We start from the raw sequence: 17383 nt of genomic DNA on the forward strand, positions 1-17383 counted from the left end.
GACCCGAGTGGTGAGAGGCGAGGGAGGAGTTTCCTATCAGAAAGAAGAGGGAAACCAGAGAGGACTGGGAAGGGCGATCCAAGGTTATTTTATTAATTGAGAAGTAGAACCCAGTGCTTCACACCTGTTCGTTTTACAGAAACGTGTAATTCATAACAATTAGACTGTCTCTCATGCGTATTTTTTATATTAATTTATGAGACTAAATAACATGCCAAATCAGTTTTTGCCTAAGTTGAATACTATCAGGCTGTTTAAATACTAAGGATTTCAAAGATTTGGATTTTTGAGACAATTAGTGGCCCCATCTGGTGATCTTTACCTAAACATTCTGAACGGGCACTTGTGTGGAGGCTGATGAACTACTTGAAATGATTTTTATACTCCGCCTTCATGATGCGCCGCTTGGCTCGCCGATGGATAAATGGTGCAGATGTCTTACACCAAGTTCCATTAATACAAAACGTAAAAATAAAAAAAAGTGCCCTTATTTGTTCATAGTTGTTTATAATTGCACTTTTATTATAGCGTATTGCCCGTATTATTATTTATAATATTATTATAAATGTCTGAGGGGAAACTTTAAAGAGGGAACTTTTAATTTTGGTTCCCCTTTAATCCAGCCGGACCTAATTTTGGTGACACCATCCGTTAAGTAGCTACCAGCTACTAGCAAACAACGGAGTGGATGTTTTCTGCTCGTTTTTTTTTTATTTTTTTTTTTACCAAACAAAACTAACTTGAGAGGAAGTTACCTTCTGAATTCAAAATGTCTCGGGGTTCCATTGAGATCCCTTTACGGGACACCGATGAGGTAAATATACAAATTTTATGTGTGTTTTGTTGCAGATGTTTCTAGGTGAACCCTTCTGTGATGTTAGCAGTTGATGCTAACTGAAGCTAGCATCAACTAGCTTCAGTTGATGCTAGTTGTGTGGAGGCTGATGAACTACAATATACAAATTTTACATTATTACGCACAGATATCACATTATTTAAAGATATCACTTTAAATAATGTGATATCTGTGCGTTAAATTTTGATATTTGCAACATAATCTGAATTTAAACAATTTACAGTCATGTGCAACTAGTATTAGAAAAGATGATCAGATCGACAAATTGATGTCTATTTAGTTTTTTTTTTTACCAGCCTATGTCTCATTTATTGTGTTGCTCGTCAATACACTAAAAGTTCAAATATTTTTTTCGTGTGATTTACTATCTAGTATATTTAAGTCTACAGCTTCTGAGATTAATATGATAATAAACCTTAAATATTTTGTAGATTTAATTTAAACAGGCGTAAACACCAAGTATGACAAGTATTTTATTAATTATTTTTATTTTTACGTCGATATTAGCCGTATGCTGTGAAACAAGATAAAAATTAAAAAATTATATATTAAAACATTATATGCTATGCTGATGTAAAACATACAGCTTTATGTTAATTTGAAGTAATGCTAAAACAATGATGGCATGACATGTAGTTCCGAGGCTACATTAGGAAGTTTGTAAACAGCATTATATAGAGAGAAGAGCTTAACATAATGTTATACAACTTGAGTTAAAATGTATGCTCATTTAACATCACCAAATCTACATAAACTTATTAACTGATCTATTTATGGTTTTGATTTGAAAGGAAAATAAAGAGTAGTGTTTGTTGCTTGTTAAAGATTCAGTTGTCAAATTTGTTGCTAGTAAATCAATATACCCAAGTAGCAAAAATTGCCTTAATTAATCAGAGTTGATTAGAAACGTCGTAATCATTATATCGATCATTGTCGCATGTCTTTAATGCCAAACTCAGAGGGTCAGCATCACAACTTAAACAAACTGTGCTGCGCAGGTTATTGAGCTCGACTTCGACCAGCTGCCGGAGGGAGATGAGGTTATCAGCATCTTGAAGCAGGAACACACACAGCTGCACATCTGGATCGCTTTGGCGGTAAGTCACTTCTGTAACCTGAAATGATTACTTTATTTCCACATATCGTGTGGGGATTGTAAAGACTTGCAAGATTGACATTGATTAGAATAAAACATGTGAAGCAGCATGAAATTGGATATTGTTTTTGTGTGTGTGTGTGTGTGTGTGTGTGTGTGTGTGTGTTTTTTTTAGTTGGAGTACTACAAGCAAGGCAAAACAGAGGACTTTGTCAAGCTTTTAGAGGCAGCGCGTATCGATGGAAACCTGGACTACAGAGACCATGAGAAAGACCAGATGACCTGCTTGGACACGTTAGCAGCTTATTATGTCCAGCAGGCTCGTAAAGAGAAAAACAAAGATGCCAAGAAGGAGCTCATCACGCAGGCCACTCTGCTGTACACCATGGCAGATAAGATCATTATGTACGATCAGGTAAGCGACATTTAGCGCAGAGCTGCTGTAGCACTGGTAATTTTTTTTTATGTTTGAAGGCAATATAACGCGTTGTTATCGCAATTCAGAACCATTTGTTGGGGCGAGCCTGTTTCTGCCTGCTGGAAGGAGACAAGATGGACCAGGCTGATGCTCAGTTCCACTTTGTGCTCAACCAGTCCACCAATAACATCCCTGCTTTGCTTGGTAAGTCGTGTGACAATGTGGAGATTGACCACGACTACTGTGATTAATGAATAAACAAATATAAACGCTAATTTTATTCAACAGGTAAGGCCTGCATCTCATTCAATAAGAAGGACTACAAGGGAGCGCTGGCGTACTATAAAAAGGCTTTACGAACAAACCCTGGCTGCCCAGGTAAACGAGTTGCATCACCACTCCTCCCACAGAAACATGACATTGCTGCTGCTGTTGTAGCTTAATTTATTCTGGGGCGAAAACCCGTCTACTACGACTAATTGTTTTAGTATTACTAATTTGAACTTGTGTCTTTACATCAACTCTCTACCTGCTTCTAGGGATTCAGAAGAATCATGTCATAAATGTTTCCTGAGTTTTTGAGTTTCCTCTCTCTGTTTAGCTGAAGTCAGACTGGGGATGGGTCACTGCTTCGTCAAGCTCAATAAACTGGAGAAGGCCCGTCTGGCGTTCGGTCGAGCCCTGGAGCTGAACTCCAAGTGTGTGGGAGCGCTGGTCGGCTTGGCGGTTTTAGAGCTCAACAACAAAGACTCGGAGTCCATTAAGAACGGAGTGCAGCTCCTGTCGCGGGCGTACACCATCGACCCCAGCAACCCCATGGTGCTCAACCACCTCGCCAACCACTTCTTTTTCAAAAAGGTATTTTTAGTCGCTGGGCTTTTCTTCGCAAACCTCAGTCTGCATTGCACAGCTGATCATCGTGCTTCTCCGTCTGCAGGACTACAGTAAGGTCCAGCATCTCGCCCTGCACGCTTTCCACAACACGGAGGTCGAGGCCATGCAGGCTGAGAGCTGCTATCAGTTGGCGCGTTCATTTCATGTGCAGGTGAGGCCGCCGTCTCAACCCCTCACAAGATTTGACTTGTTCTGAGTCTTCAGTGTTCAAATGTCTGTCTCTGCTTTTACTTTTCTTCAGGAGGACTACGACCAGGCGTTTCAGTATTACTACCAGGCTACTCAGTTCGCCTCTTCCACCTTCGTGCTGCCCTTCTTTGGTTTGGGACAGATGTATGTGTATCGTAGAGACAAGGAAAATGCCGCTCAGTGCTTTGAAAAGGTTTTGAAGGCCTACCCCAACAACTACGAAACAATGAAAATCCTGGGATCCCTCTACGCAACGTCCGACGATCAGGAAAAGAGAGACATTGCAAAAGTAGGTCATCATCACAACCCAGAGTTGTTCTCTTCCCTGGTTAAAAATGATGGGTGCCAGTTATTTAAAGCGGTTCGTGTTTTGTTCGTCAGGGCCACCTGAAGAAGGTGACGGAGCAGTACCCGGACGATGTGGAGGCGTGGATCGAGCTGGCTCAGATCTTGGAGCAGACCGACATCCAGGGCGCGCTGTCGGCTTACGGCACGGCCACTCGCATCCTCCAGGAGAAGGTGCAGGCCGACGTTCCCCCCGAGATCCTCAACAACCTGGGGGCTCTGCACTTCAGGCTCGGCAACCTCGGGGAAGCTAAGGTAGCAGACTGCTGTTGCTCTTAACCCAGCAAAAGATTAATTCGTATCAAACTTCTGTGACGTCCAGAACTCTTATATTCCCCCCCCCCCCCACCGTCCCCAACAGAAATATTTTCTAGCCTCCCTGGACCGAGCTAAAGCTGAGGGCGAGCACGACGAGCATTACTACAACGCCATTTCTGTCACCACCTCCTACAACCTGGCCCGTTTGTACGAGGCCATGTGCGAGTTCCACGAAGCAGAGAAACTCTATAAAAACGTCCTCAGGGAGCACCCGAACTACGTGGACTGTAAGAGTTCCACTTCATGTTGTAAATGGTGTTGTACAAACAAGTCAGTGTCCTGTAAAAAGAGATCTTTGTTCATTTGTCAACCTGCAGGTTATTTACGCCTCGGAGCGATGGCTCGTGACAAAGGGAACTTCTACGAAGCGTCCGACTGGTTTAAAGAAGCTCTGCAGATTAATCAGGTACCAACTGTTGGTTTGCGGCTGTAAAACGTTCTTTTGTGAAACCCCCCCTCCCCTGGCTTGATCTGATGAGGTTTCTGTTTGGCGCAGGATCACCCAGACGCCTGGTCGCTCATTGGAAATCTTCACTTGGCCAAGCAGGAGTGGGGGCCGGGCCAGAAGAAGTTTGAGCGCATCCTGAAACAGCCGTCCACTCAGAACGACACGTACTCCATGCTGGCTCTGGGGAACGTGTGGCTGCAGACTCTGCACCAGCCCACCAGGGACAGAGAAAAGGTACCAACGGAGTTCATGTTTATCCAGCAGACGAATGAATGAAAGGGTGTAGAGGAGTTGCAAAGTGTTATCCTTTAACTAGAAGATTTGATCTTTGTTTCTTTCTTGACTATTATTCTGATTAAGGAGTTTTGTTTCCCCCCTATTCTTAAAGTGGACAGAGATGGAAAAAAAATATTATGTCATTAATAAAAATATTCCTTTGGGAAAATTTTTATTTCTTTTAAGACAAAAAGACAAATCTTATGGAACTTGCTCTTGTTTTTAGCTCTTATTTTATTTGCTTATTTAATTGAGTCAAAAGTATTAAATACTTGTATTGTTACTGTGTCTGTAACTTTTTTGTTTTTATCAAAACGAGTCTCTCTTGTGAATGAGATCTTGAATTTTAAGACAATATATATATATATATATATAAAAAAGGTCAAATAAAATAAATAAAAATAAGTGTGCTTTAATTCAGAAAAAGTAATGTGATGGACAAAAACATTCATATGTTTAGCATTCGCTGTAATTCTGTAAAATGACTTACATCGTCACTGATTTGAATCCGTTTCTTCCGGTTTCAAAGCCAAATAATATTTTTCTTTGACTGGTGACCAGAAGGTCCCATATTAGCATATAAGCCCACCGATTTTTATTTGCAGTAAATAACGTTAAAATTTGATCTTCACAGGAAAAGAGGCACCAGGATCGAGCTTTGGCAATCTACAAGCAAGTCCTGCGAAATGACGCCAAAAATCTCTACGCTGCTAACGGCATCGGTACTTTCACCCTTATGTCCTTTTGTTAGTTATTTACCTTTTTTTTTTTCCCCCCTGTTCTTCTAAACACGACGCTGTCTCTCTCCAGGGGCCGTCCTCGCTCACAAAGGTTATTTCCGAGAGGCGCGTGACGTGTTTGCCCAGGTGAGAGAGGCCACGGCAGAAATCAGCGACGTGTGGCTGAATCTGGCTCACATCTACGTGGAGCAGAAGCAGTACATCAGTGCTGTGCAGATGGTAAGAGGCTTCCTGATCCTTACCGTTTTATGTCTTCATACCGGTGTAGCTCGGTTTAAATCCTCCTTTCTGCTTCACAGTACGAAAACTGCTTGAAGAAGTTTTACAAATACCAGAACACGGAGGTGCTGCTGTATCTTGCCAGAGCTCTCTTCAAATGTGGGAAACTCCAGGAGTGTAAGCAGATGCTGCTGAAGGTAACATAGATGAGCTGCTTTTTTTTTTTTTTTAAACTTGAAAGCATCAGATAAGCACAACCTGACTGTGGTCTGTGACGTGTGGCCCGAAAGGCTCGGCATGTGGCGCCCAGTGACACGGTGCTGATGTTCAACGTGGCCCTGGTGCTTCAGAGACTCGCCACTCTAGTGCTGAAAGACGAGAAGAGCAATTTAAAGGCCGTGCTCAGTGCTGTGAAGGAGCTCGAACTGGCTCACAGGTACTTTCACGATTTCTTTTCTCCATCCCCTCAGACTGTTTCTCAGGAGGCTCGGCGCGAGGAACTATTGTGTCTCATCTTCTTCCGTCTCCTTCTCCTCACGCAGATATTTCAGCTACCTCAGCAAAGCTGGAGACAAGATGAGGTTCGACCTCGCTCTTGCGGCGTCCGAGGCCAGGTAAGACCGACTCCGTGAACCTGGAGCCAGCATCCGTCCTGCGTTGTCAGATCTCAGTTTATGTGCCCTGTTTGGGCTCTCACCTGAGCAACAGACCGTCAGAAGTTTGACACCTAAACTATATTACCCTAAGCTCAAATTCACACAAGGCTGAAACTAACTTAATTTTGCAAATAGTTAGCGTGTAAGGAAAATATAAGTGGATAAAATGATTAGTTACTTCAGAGCTTGTTGTAACGACAAGATACTTACGATGAGGATTTTTATCCTGTAAAACTCCCAACTTTTCTCTGAATATAAGAAAAAGGGTAAACATTATACGGAGTGCACTGATAAGTCGCCCCAGATTTCCTAATTCCACATCGACAAAGATCTGAAAATCAGCCACTGTCTCCTTTTGCTCTGCTGTAACAAAGAAAGACTGACTGCCTCGCTCACCAGGTCTCGTGTGCATGTCAGCGTTTAATAAGTCACTCTACATTTTTTCAGATAAATAAAAATATCAGCCAAAATCAGAATTGGCAGGCCTTTTAAATGATTGACCAGAAAACTGCAATTGGTGCATCCCTTGGAAATGTGATACAAATTCTGCTAGTGAGCGTTGCTTCAGAGCCTGAAATATGTCCATAAGTCCCATCATGTCTTCATTTTGTTTAGTCACACCTTAAATTTTTTCTTTTTTTTTTTTCTTTTTTTTGGGGGGGAGGTTGAGAAATTAGAAAAAATAGGAATTAGCCAGAAGCTCATCAAGTACTGCAGGGATTTACTGCCCGACATTCAGCTGTTCCCACAAACCAGCAGGAGAAATCTGCTCATGAAAAAAATATTTTCTGTCATCTTATCCTCCACCTGCTCCGTCAGGCTGTTGCTTTTTTTTTTATATAACTTGGAAAGAAGCAGATTTCAGTGCTACTATTGGTAGCTATTGTGTAAAAGGGACAAAAGTTTGGTAACTGTGGTGCTAAACAATTCAATCGCATGCAGAAGACAGAAGCAACATTTTCACTCATTTATATAGCTGGGTATGCTTAGTACAAGTCATGGTAGTTAAGTGCACTTGGGTAAATCACTTTTTAATATTTCACATAAGACTTGCATTACTTTTTAAAAAAGCCTACTAAACTAGCAGAAACCCTACACACACACACACACACACACACACACACAATATTTTAATAAAACAATCATTTCTGGACCCTGATGATTTCCTTCCTAATTTGTTTTCCCTGTCGGTGACCCCAAGGCTTAAATTTCACAGCTCCTGTCCTAACATCAGCATATTGTGATAATTATGCTTCCTTTTATTACATGCACGGGTCTTGTTCTTAATACTGTTGTGTTGTGGGATCGCAGGCAGTGCTCTGACCTGCTGAGTCAGGCTCAGTACCATGTGGCCAGAGCCAGAAAGCAGGACGAAGAGGAGAAGGAGCTTCGTGCCAAACAGGAACAAGAGAGAGACCTGCTGCGCCAGCAGATGTTAAAAGAACAGGTACCGCCTGGAAACGCCTGTTGCTTTCCTTTTCTTTGTGTTTCAGTGACCGATTAGCTCGTTTGCTCTGACTCGCATTTAGGAAGAGCGGCAAAAAAGAGAGGCAGAGGAGCAAAAGAAGCTCCTGGAGCAGAGAGCTTTGTTTGTGGAGAAGACCAGGAACTTGCTCACGTTTGTGGAAGGACCAAAAGAAGCGACCAAAGAAAAGAAGAAGGGAGGAGGCGGCGGAGGAGGGCGTGTAAGTGTTTCTCTCAGCACCCGACTCCAAACAAACAAACATACTTAAATATCACCATTTGTTGCGACCGGGCGTTTTGAACTCGTCTTTTCCGATCTCTTCAGCGCAAGAAAGGAGGCGACGCGGATGACTTTGTCAATGACGATTCGGATGAGGACCTTCCAGTGAAAAAGAAGAAGAGGAGAAAGAGCAGCGGGAGCGAGCAAGAGGATGGAGAGGACGGAGATAAAAAGAAAAAGAAGAGGAGGAGGTGGGTCTGCTACGTGTAGCTGTATTTTCTGCTCCACGTTAAGGTGGATAAGTGGAATAAACTTGATTCTTGCCCTTCAGACCTGCAAAAGGAGGAGATGACAGCGATGATGAGGAAGGAGCATCCCGGCCCAAAAAGCAGCGCAAACCCAAAGAAGGACGCAAGAGGATTGAGAAGGTGCTTTTGTTTTTCATCGCCATTATGTTTTTTTTTTTTTTTGAGGGAAAGCCTGGTTAATGTAGAAAAACCAGCCATGAATTCATACTTAATTGTATTTCCCATATGCTTTACACCCTAAGTTGAACATAAAGTTACTGAGAACTCTGTAAGGGTGTTTGATGTTGGGATCTTTGTCATTTCAGCCCCAGCCTGAGCGAATGCCACCGTCCCTTAAAGGGAAGATCAAGTCCAAGGCCATCATCTCGTCCTCTGAATCCTCGTCAGATGAGGACGGACTGAAAATAGCTGAAGACAGGTGAGCGCCTGCAGCGGCAGTAAAAGAAACCGAAAGATGAGTCAACGAAATGTTCACGAATGCATCTCGGTCCAACAGAACCCGGGACAGCGGCTCGGGGTCCGAGGACGAAGGCGGTCACAGGAAGCGCATAGCCTCCGACAGCGAATCAGACGGCGGGAGGAATCGCTCCGGCAGCGAGGCGGGAAGCCCTCGCCGCTCCGTCAGCTCGGACGACGAGTCCGGCAGCGACCGACCAGTGAAGAGGAGGGTGCAGCGGCAGTCCGACTCCGAGCAGTCAGACAACGAGAGCAAGAGGAGCCAGTCGGGGTCGGACAACGAGTCGAGAGCCGCCTTGCCTGCGGCCGCTTCAGACAGAGGCTCCGAGGCCGGGTCAGACAACGAAGGGTCGCCGCGGCGCTCCGACAACGGATCAGAACAGGAGGCGTCAAATAACGATGACAGCGATTAGGCCACTCAGATTTAATTAAATGCCGAGGAACATTTTTGTTAAACATGGATTCAGTTTGTGTTAATTAGCTTTCGGTGTGTTTTCAATTTCTTACTTGCTTACAAAGTTTTTCTTCAAAGATTTTTTTTTGTTAAAAATTGAGATTAAAACTGTAAAACTTAAGTTGAAGTGATATTTTAACCCAAGTGGGAAGTTGCTCCAATGAAATTAAAGACAACTCTTTCCCATGACGACTCTGAAAACCAAACTTGGCACCAATCTAAAAGTAGTAGGATGATTTGCCACTTCACTTTCTTGCTGTGCAGTGAGAAACTGCCCCAAACTTGACCTCTTGGGTCAAGTTGTAAATAAAACCTACAAAACATTAAAATGGAGTATCTTGAAACCACATGCTTCTTTGTTCCGATTACCAGAGTGGAAAAACTGAGGCAAAGAATTAAACAGTCCAACTTTATTCAAGATTGATCCGTAGTTGTACACTGAACTTCGAGCAGTTATTACATTTAAAGGCGCAGGTGTACACATACAGCACATTCCCAATTTCATGATAAAAAGACCCTTTAAAAATATTGCAAACAGATGTCATTTTCACAAGTGGTTAACAGCTGCAGCATAGTTGCGTCTGCTCTAGCTGTACAAATGTCAAAAATCAGGACATTCAAGTATAGTCAGACACTTTAGAGGTATATCTATACGAACTGATAAATTAAAAAGGCCACACCGATTCATTCTAGGAAAGAAACGTTTCATACATTAAAAAGATCTTGATTTATTCAGCTAGATGTGAAGAGATCATAATGTGCAAGTGAGCTTGACCACAACTGTTCATTAGATTAAGATTTCCTTTAGAAAATTTAAGCTAAATAAGGCCCTTAATTATTAAACTGAAGCAAATAATCAAGAATTTCACTATTGCAACAACTCATGATGTTAAGCAAAGTGCATCAAAAATCTGATTTATAAATGCAGATAAAACGAGGACAAATCTTGGTCTTTGTAAACAGTTTAAGGAAGTTGCACTTGTTACTCTGACTAGAAACAAAAAGGGTAACAAAGCAGGTCAAATGATATGTTTTCCTTAATTCACTGCCTACTCCTAATTCCCAAGATGACTGAAATGCACCAACCCTTGCTGTGAGACATGGAACAAGATAGAAGCTCTAGGAAGTACATACAGAAAGATGAAGCCAGTTGGATTTGGCGAAGCATTTTGTGAATGAGTTGTAACAATTGCAACTAAACAAAAAAGAAAGGGACAAGACAAGGAAGAAAAAAATAAATTCAACTCGTTGCTTTCTAATAACACATGGCTTTGGCTGATCTCCCTCAGTAATCTTCATCCTCCGACTCTTCATCTTCAGCCGTCTCCAGCCAGGTCAGCCATTGGTTCACCTGCGTCAAAAAGTAACACATCAATCAGTGGTTAAAAAAAAATAAATACATTAAATGAATCAGGTGACAAGTTCTGGTTCAATTTACCTGAAATAAAGCTTTCCCCTTTCCAGGATACTCCTCTGTGATGTCTTCTTTCCATGAGAGGAAGGCTTCTTCTTCGACTATTTCCATGTCGTAAAAGTTCACAAAGTAGCGCAGCAACATGCCTGAAGCACAACGACAAAGGATTACAGGAAAAGCTCCAAACGGCAAAACATGAAATCACTTTGGAGAAAACTAAAATCGAAACGCGCACCTTTGGGGAAACTCTTGGTGTTACAGTGGACTTGCAGGGCGTACAGCGCGCTGACTTGTAGGTTAATGTGATCATGGAGGAACTTCTGCAGGACTGGCTTGAAGGAGAGCAGCAGCTGCTTCTCCTCATCCAGCTGCTCCTTGCTGGGTGATGCGAGCTGCTCCTCGTCGTCGTCTGGGTTGATCTCATAAGCAATGTACTGCAGAAGACTGGAAGAAACCGCAAAACCCTTCAACTTGAGCTCTTAAAGAATGCCATTTCAATCAGCAGAAGCTTTGTCCCTCACCTGGTCACAAGGATGTTGACAAAGCCCTTATCGGTGTGAAGTTTGGGTGAGATGTTGTCTTTGATCCACTTGTAGATGGACTGTGGCGACGGATCTACTTTGATCTGCTTCAGCAGCTCCTTCTCCAGTTTCATCAGTGGGAACAGAAAGCCAAGACCTTTGCCCTCTAAAATCTCCAACATCCTATCCTTGTTCTGGTCAATTTCTGATTGATTGATAGATAAATAAATAAATAAATAAATGGGTGAGCTAAAAAGAAATTACTTCAACTGTACACGTAAACAGAACTAGTGTAAACAGAACGAACATACCAGGTAGCATCTTCTGCATGTTGACCTTGCTCAGCTGGAACAGGTCGCCCAGCCAGTCTTTGTCCTTCAGTTTGACCATCTGCTGCAGGCACAGCAGGAAGAGGGGGAAGTGGGTACCGTTCTCCAGCTGATGAGCCAAGTCGTCGATGCTGACCAGATCGGCGATTACAGCTCGAGCAGCAAACTGGGCCAGGTAGGATTTCACCAGAGGGATTTCTTCCTCGATCTTAGCGCTCTGGTCCAGAACACGCAAGAAGGCCTACGAAGAAATCCAAGAAAGTTGGGGTTAATTGATATTCCAGCTGAACGATCGAGGATTTTCCCGTTTATCAGAGGACACTCACAGGAAGAAGGCTTTCACGGCTGATGACTCCCTCAGTGGAGAGAGCATGGATCAGTTTGCTCGCATTTTCCTTGTCTTCGTCGGACCGCTCCAGTGTGAACACAATCATCTTGTTCAGCATCTCGGGTAAGAAGTACTTGGGCGCCTTCATCTCCTTTGCAGCACTTACAGCCTCCTCGATGTCTTTCCCATTCAGATAGTTTGTCATAAGTGTATCCTAAAAAAGACAGACAAGTTTTAGTGAATGACGCAACGCTTTACAGGAAGGAAGTCGAGCTTAAACCATGAGAAACTCACCGTCATTTTGTGCAACTCTTCCTTAGTCGGTGGAGCTTTTTTGTTGGACTTTGCTGGCTTTTCCTGGATTGGAGGAGGATTACTTTTGAGGCCAAGCTGTAAAATAAATAAATACATTTAATGTGCACCTTGCAACACTTGAAGCACCATGGAAGCTTTATTTAAACGAAGGGAGGTTACCTGTCCAATTGGAGAACCAGTTTGAGGTATCAAAGTCATCTGTGGCTGCAGCTTTGGCACTTGCGTTTTATTCATGATGAAGGACTGAGCCGGCCTCAGACTGATCTACAAGACAATCACAAAGTGGTATAAACTCAACTTACAGATGAATCTCTAGTGAGATTTTCTTGCCATAAAAAGAGTCAGTACCTCATCAGCATTGAGTTTTCCTTTCTTGCTGAACCTTGGACCCACATCCTTTGACTGTACTTGTGCTGAGTGATTCTGCTTATGGCTGAAAACTGGTGAATTCTGCCCCTTTAAAAAAGGAAAATAATGAAAAAAAAAAGTTTTAATACTTTGAATGAGAATTAAACATTCAAGAAAGCTATGAGTCTTACCTGATTTGGCTTTGTGAATGGCTTGCTTCCTGGTTCAAACTGAGGCTGGTGTGAAGCGTTGCCATTTCCCATATGGCCGTTGAACAGTGGGCTTGCACGATGACGACCCATGGTGGGGGAGAAATGGTCCTGAATCACTCCTGGACCAGTTCCAATGCCAATCCCTGTTCAAAGACACACATTCAATTTTGCCGTCTGATATTTTAATGACTCTAGGAAGTAGTAAAACTTCTATCAGGGTAAAAATGGCCAACATACCAGGCAGTTGTCCAAACATGTCAGCAAGCCCACCGAGAGGCTCTCTTTCAACTCTCCTTGATGGCAGGAAGGAGTTATGGTCTGTAAAGAAGTCATTCCTCATCACATCATTGGATGGTGGAATGAACACACCCAAATCCTAAAAAGCAAAAAATATATCTCTAGTGAGTTAAATTTTTTATTTATTTATTTTTTTAAAGTCGCCAAGCTAGTTACTGAACCACCGTCTAACCTTTACGGCATCCTGGCGAACTTGGTGAATGGTTTTTGGCCCGTTGTCCACATAAGCTTTGCGAGGAACCCAGTTGTTTTCTCGTAGCTCCACCATGTTCTGCAACAGGAAGCGAATCCTTGCTGACAAGTCCTGGTTGTTCATTAAGGATTGCATGCGTCCAAAGTACTGATCAATCAGGGACTGCGGAGAGAAATTGAAGAGTTTTCAATATAACATTAGACCACACAACAGTTGTCATTGTTAGACCCATTTAAGTTTACACACCTTAGCCTTTGCATGATCAATTTTAGGTCCCACAGTTTTCATTATTTGACAGAGGCATTCCAAATCTTCACCCATATCCTTAAGTTGGACTCTCTTCTTCTTCTCCAAAAGCTTAAAACATTTTGAAGAGCACAAGTTAGATTCCCTACACATCAATCTGATTGTTACAAAGTCATGTACCATATAAAACTTACTGTTTTAATACATCTGTGAAGAATGGATTCGTGGATAAGATTGAGTTTGCCAAGTTCACCGATGAATTTGATGTTACCCAGCATCTTGATCTTTGCAATAGCACGCTGCTCCTCCTCTTCAGAGGTGAGCGGGTTGTCATGTTTGTCAAAGACTACATAAAAAATAAAATTTAGATGGAAAGAATGAGTTTTTAATAATATACATATTTAAAAAATACAGCAAGATTTACTCACCATCAACATTCTTGGCACGGTTTTCGAATTCATCTTGAAGTTTAGAGATCAGAAGCCTTCTAAAGGTCTGAAAACAAGAAAAGAAAAATAAGTTGACTCCAACACATCTAAGAGCCTTCAAATATAAATATTGCTTAAAACCTACAGTATTTTGCTTTTGAGTTGCTAGACTTTCTGCTGATGGGCCTTCAAAGTTTGGTGCATCCTCTGCCAGGCGAAGACATAGTTGCGCATAAAGCTGGCTGTACTTGGGTTCTTCAAGGGCCTTGTCAACAATCTTAAGAACATGAATACAATACATTACATATCACTGGTTCAGTATGTCCACAAATAAAAATGTATACAAGGATAAAGGATACTCACCAACAAGACGACTCCTTTTAGGACAAGTTTGGAATCCAAACCCACATTGAGGAGCTCCAGGCACAGTTTGTCAAACTTTTCAGGGGTCAGCTTATTAAGTATGCTGAGAAACAAAATATATTCATTTAAAACATGAAGATATACTTGGAGCCACGAAACTTTAAAACAACTCTGAAAGTACAAGCGTTAACTTACCCTCTTACTTTCCTGAAGATTGCATCATTTTGTCCTTTCTCGCTGGAGGAATTGGCATCTCGTCTAGTGCTTCGTGAAGGAATCCATCTCTGAACGCCAGGACCTGGGGTTTTCCCCAGGAACTCGCTGTTACAAAAAAAAGAAAAAACAAAAACAAAAAACAATATGGTGAGTACAACAATGCAAACAGAACAATGTCAAACCCTTTTATTTTTGATGCACCAGCTGAAACTTATGTCTACCATGTCTAATGTTAGTAACAGATTTCAGAGAAAGATTCACATTCCCTGCATCATATGAAAGGAAGGCTCCTTATGTGGAAAAAAAAAACACATGTAAATGTTTCAATACTACTTTCATTTTTTTATTTGAACCTAAACAAAATAACTTGGGGGGTATAGTAAATAGAAAAGTCACCTGTTGCAGACAGTCTTGGGATAGTGCTGAGGTGCACCCCCACCTCCTCCCCCTACACTGTAAAACAAAAGGGAAAAAATACATTTTAACATCACAAAAAGGCTGGCTTAACGTCCTTTATTAGTTGAGCAGCAGAGAATCAGGATAAGCAAGTGTGATGCAATGTTAATGCCGAGTACCTGAAACGAGAAGGTCCCCCTGGTGCGACGACACTCTCCACTTTGGCGGCTTGGCAAAGAATTTTGGTAAAGAATTAAGCAAAGTGTGGGGGCTGGAAAAACGACCTGGAGACAGAAAAAGAAAAAAAAATCAAAAGCTTAACAATGAGCTAAAAAGATAATATAACTGATCACATTCGGATTCATTTAGTTTGTTGCAATCAAGAGCAGAAATCTGTTCCTTTTTACGAACAATTTAAACCGATTCTAACCGAGAAGTGGAGCACATGAACGTCAACACGTGTAGGAGGCTGTAGGGAAGCTAGCATGCTAACTTAGCACGAAAGTGGAACAAAACAAGATCATGGCGTAATGTCATCCTATTTCTTCTCGGTATAAAGATCACGTCATCGATAGCCAAGCCTTAAACACTCGGTAATACTGGCATACGTTGATAAAAAGAAAACATTTTACTTGAGCCATGTAGACCAGTTCACTTAAACCAAATCACGAAAAGCAGGAAACGCTTTCAGCAACTTCCACAGAAACTTAATATAACTGGGGGAATGATTATCAAAATCTACGTTAACTCGTGTCATTGCCGACGCATTTTGGAAATGACACGCTCCGAAAATGAGCCGTTTGACCTTCTTGTGTTCTTTAAACAACATACGATTATCTAGATATAATTAGAGGACTCGGTTCTTAGCGCTTTCAAATCAGATGTTTTATTTTCACAAAAGCTATTTGAGGAACTTGCCAACATACTTAAACCCTTAATTTTACAACCATTTGCTTTGTTATACATTATAAACATATTTCTGAACAAGAATTGGCTCAAAAGGGAAAGGGGAAAATTCCCATCAGCTGGTTTTATGAGGTCTTTGTTCTAACACCGGAAGTCCAGGCAGCGACATTTTGAGGAGGGATGAGGTGGGGGTTTCTCGAAACTACACCAGAGCTAACGGGTAAAAGGCCAACAACCATCCTCCGGTATCAACTATGTATTTTAGATTAAACGAACAAGATATCATTATACATGTAAGTTCAAGCTAAACAAGAAGATACGGTGAAGTTTTCTCACTCTTCCGTGAACTACATAACCTCGACTAACTTCCTTCTCGAGGCGTCGGTTAGCTAACGTAAAGCCAAGGGAGAAAAACAGACAGAACTTACCTTTCCTAAAGGAACGTCAGCGTAAGTGTTGTCTGTTTGACCAAAAGATAGAAAATAAAAACAAATTTAAAACAAGTATTCAAAAAGCTGTCGTGGCACCAGTCGATTTCGTAATGTAATAATCGGGAAACCAACAAGCTCAGATGAGACTACAAGGAAGGGATGAACTGCTGACTGCTCCTGTACGTCACGCGGAGGATGCTTTTTGTATGGCACGCTACCTGAAACGTCATCGTCCCGAGCGACGTCACGTTCAGTAATGTCTTGAACATTTCGCAACGCGTTCCTTCTTCAGGGTTTGTCTTATCAGTCTTCGGGTTTCCGCCACAAATATTGAAACAAAGCAATAATTTCTGGTCAAGAATACAAAAATAGAAAAAAATCGGCGTTCTTACTGTTCCAATTTACATAGGTGCGTCTTCGCTATAGACTAGTGTCTGTAACAGGATGTACTAAAATAAACAAACACAACAAAGGTGAAGCATTTAGCCGATTCCAAATGCTGTAGAAGCGAGGAAAGATAATATTTATCTAAACTTAGAAGAACAAGCAAGAAAATCTTTGCTTGGGCCATTATTTCTTCGCGGTGATGAGGCCTTTTCAGATTGTTGTAGTTTGTGCATAACAATTTATACGATTTCAAAATTGCAAAAAAAAAAAGAGCTGAACAAGTGAGTTTTGCCCATGAAGAAAAATTGCCAAATCCCCTGCTAATTGTGAATAAATCATTATTTATTGTAATTAATGTTTGAATCTGAAGAAACAGCCCCCTGTGCGAATTTAACAATTTACTTATTTGACAAACACCGGCCTCAGTGTTGTGTATGATAACCATGCACAACCACAACAGCATTCATCCTCCTCCTCAGCCTGTTCTCAAGCTTGATCACACACTGCTGTGGGATGACATCCTCTATTCCACTCATCTTTTGTCAAACTTTAGCAAATATTTTTAAGAATACAGCCTGCGTTTTTAGCTTCCTGTCCATCAAATAGGTGCCTTTTCTATACAACTGTGGCAGCATTTAAAAGGAACTAAACCAACTTTCCATTGTTATAAGATTTATATATTTTTTGCTTCAAAGA

General features: G+C 41.7%; 2 protein-coding genes across 2 annotated transcripts; one reads left to right on the plus strand and one right to left on the minus strand.

Annotated features, from left to right (window-relative positions):
• Window positions 1-637: 637 nt before the first annotated feature.
• On the plus strand, window positions 638-10587 carry ctr9 (CTR9 homolog, Paf1/RNA polymerase II complex component). The gene is made up of 23 exons (XM_007554110.2): window positions 638-814; window positions 1855-1953; window positions 2128-2367; window positions 2457-2574; window positions 2659-2748; window positions 2972-3228; window positions 3308-3415; window positions 3506-3742; window positions 3835-4053; window positions 4160-4343; window positions 4434-4522; window positions 4613-4798; window positions 5475-5562; window positions 5651-5799; window positions 5880-5996; window positions 6090-6235; window positions 6342-6413; window positions 7767-7902; window positions 7985-8140; window positions 8245-8390; window positions 8471-8567; window positions 8753-8865; window positions 8944-10587. Exons 1-23 carry the CDS (start codon window positions 770-772, stop codon window positions 9314-9316), a joined length of 3465 nt encoding a protein of 1154 aa, XP_007554172.1. The 5' UTR covers window positions 638-769; the 3' UTR covers window positions 9317-10587.
• eif4g2a (eukaryotic translation initiation factor 4, gamma 2a) lies at window positions 9753-15213 on the minus strand (the record flags this gene model as incomplete). Its single annotated transcript, XM_007554111.2, has 20 exons — window positions 9753-10708; window positions 10796-10917; window positions 11007-11215; window positions 11293-11497; window positions 11604-11862; window positions 11948-12163; window positions 12244-12339; window positions 12424-12528; window positions 12613-12720; window positions 12804-12967; window positions 13062-13200; window positions 13294-13476; window positions 13561-13671; window positions 13755-13906; window positions 13989-14055; window positions 14134-14265; window positions 14352-14454; window positions 14547-14672; window positions 14964-15020; window positions 15143-15213. Coding segments are annotated over 20 exons (2691 nt in total), but the record flags the coding sequence as incomplete, so codon positions are not given.
• Window positions 15214-17383: the final 2170 nt, after the last annotated feature.

The sequence above is a fragment of the Poecilia formosa genome, unplaced genomic scaffold (assembly GCF_000485575.1).
Source record: "Poecilia formosa unplaced genomic scaffold, Poecilia_formosa-5.1.2 Scaffold61, whole genome shotgun sequence".
NCBI classification, from domain to species: domain Eukaryota; kingdom Metazoa; phylum Chordata; class Actinopteri; order Cyprinodontiformes; family Poeciliidae; genus Poecilia; species Poecilia formosa.

Bases quoted from the DNA above. Each gene is read 5' to 3' on its own strand.
- ctr9 (XM_007554110.2), top strand. From the start codon at position 770: ATGTCTCGGGGTTCCATTGAGATCCCTTTACGGGACACCGATGAG. The intron at 815-1,854 runs GTAAATATACAA...TGTGCTGCGCAG, and splicing joins CTTTACGGGACACCGATGAG to GTTATTGAGCTCGACTTCGA. The intron at 8,141-8,244 runs GTAAGTGTTTCT...CGATCTCTTCAG, and splicing joins GAGGCGGCGGAGGAGGGCGT to CGCAAGAAAGGAGGCGACGC.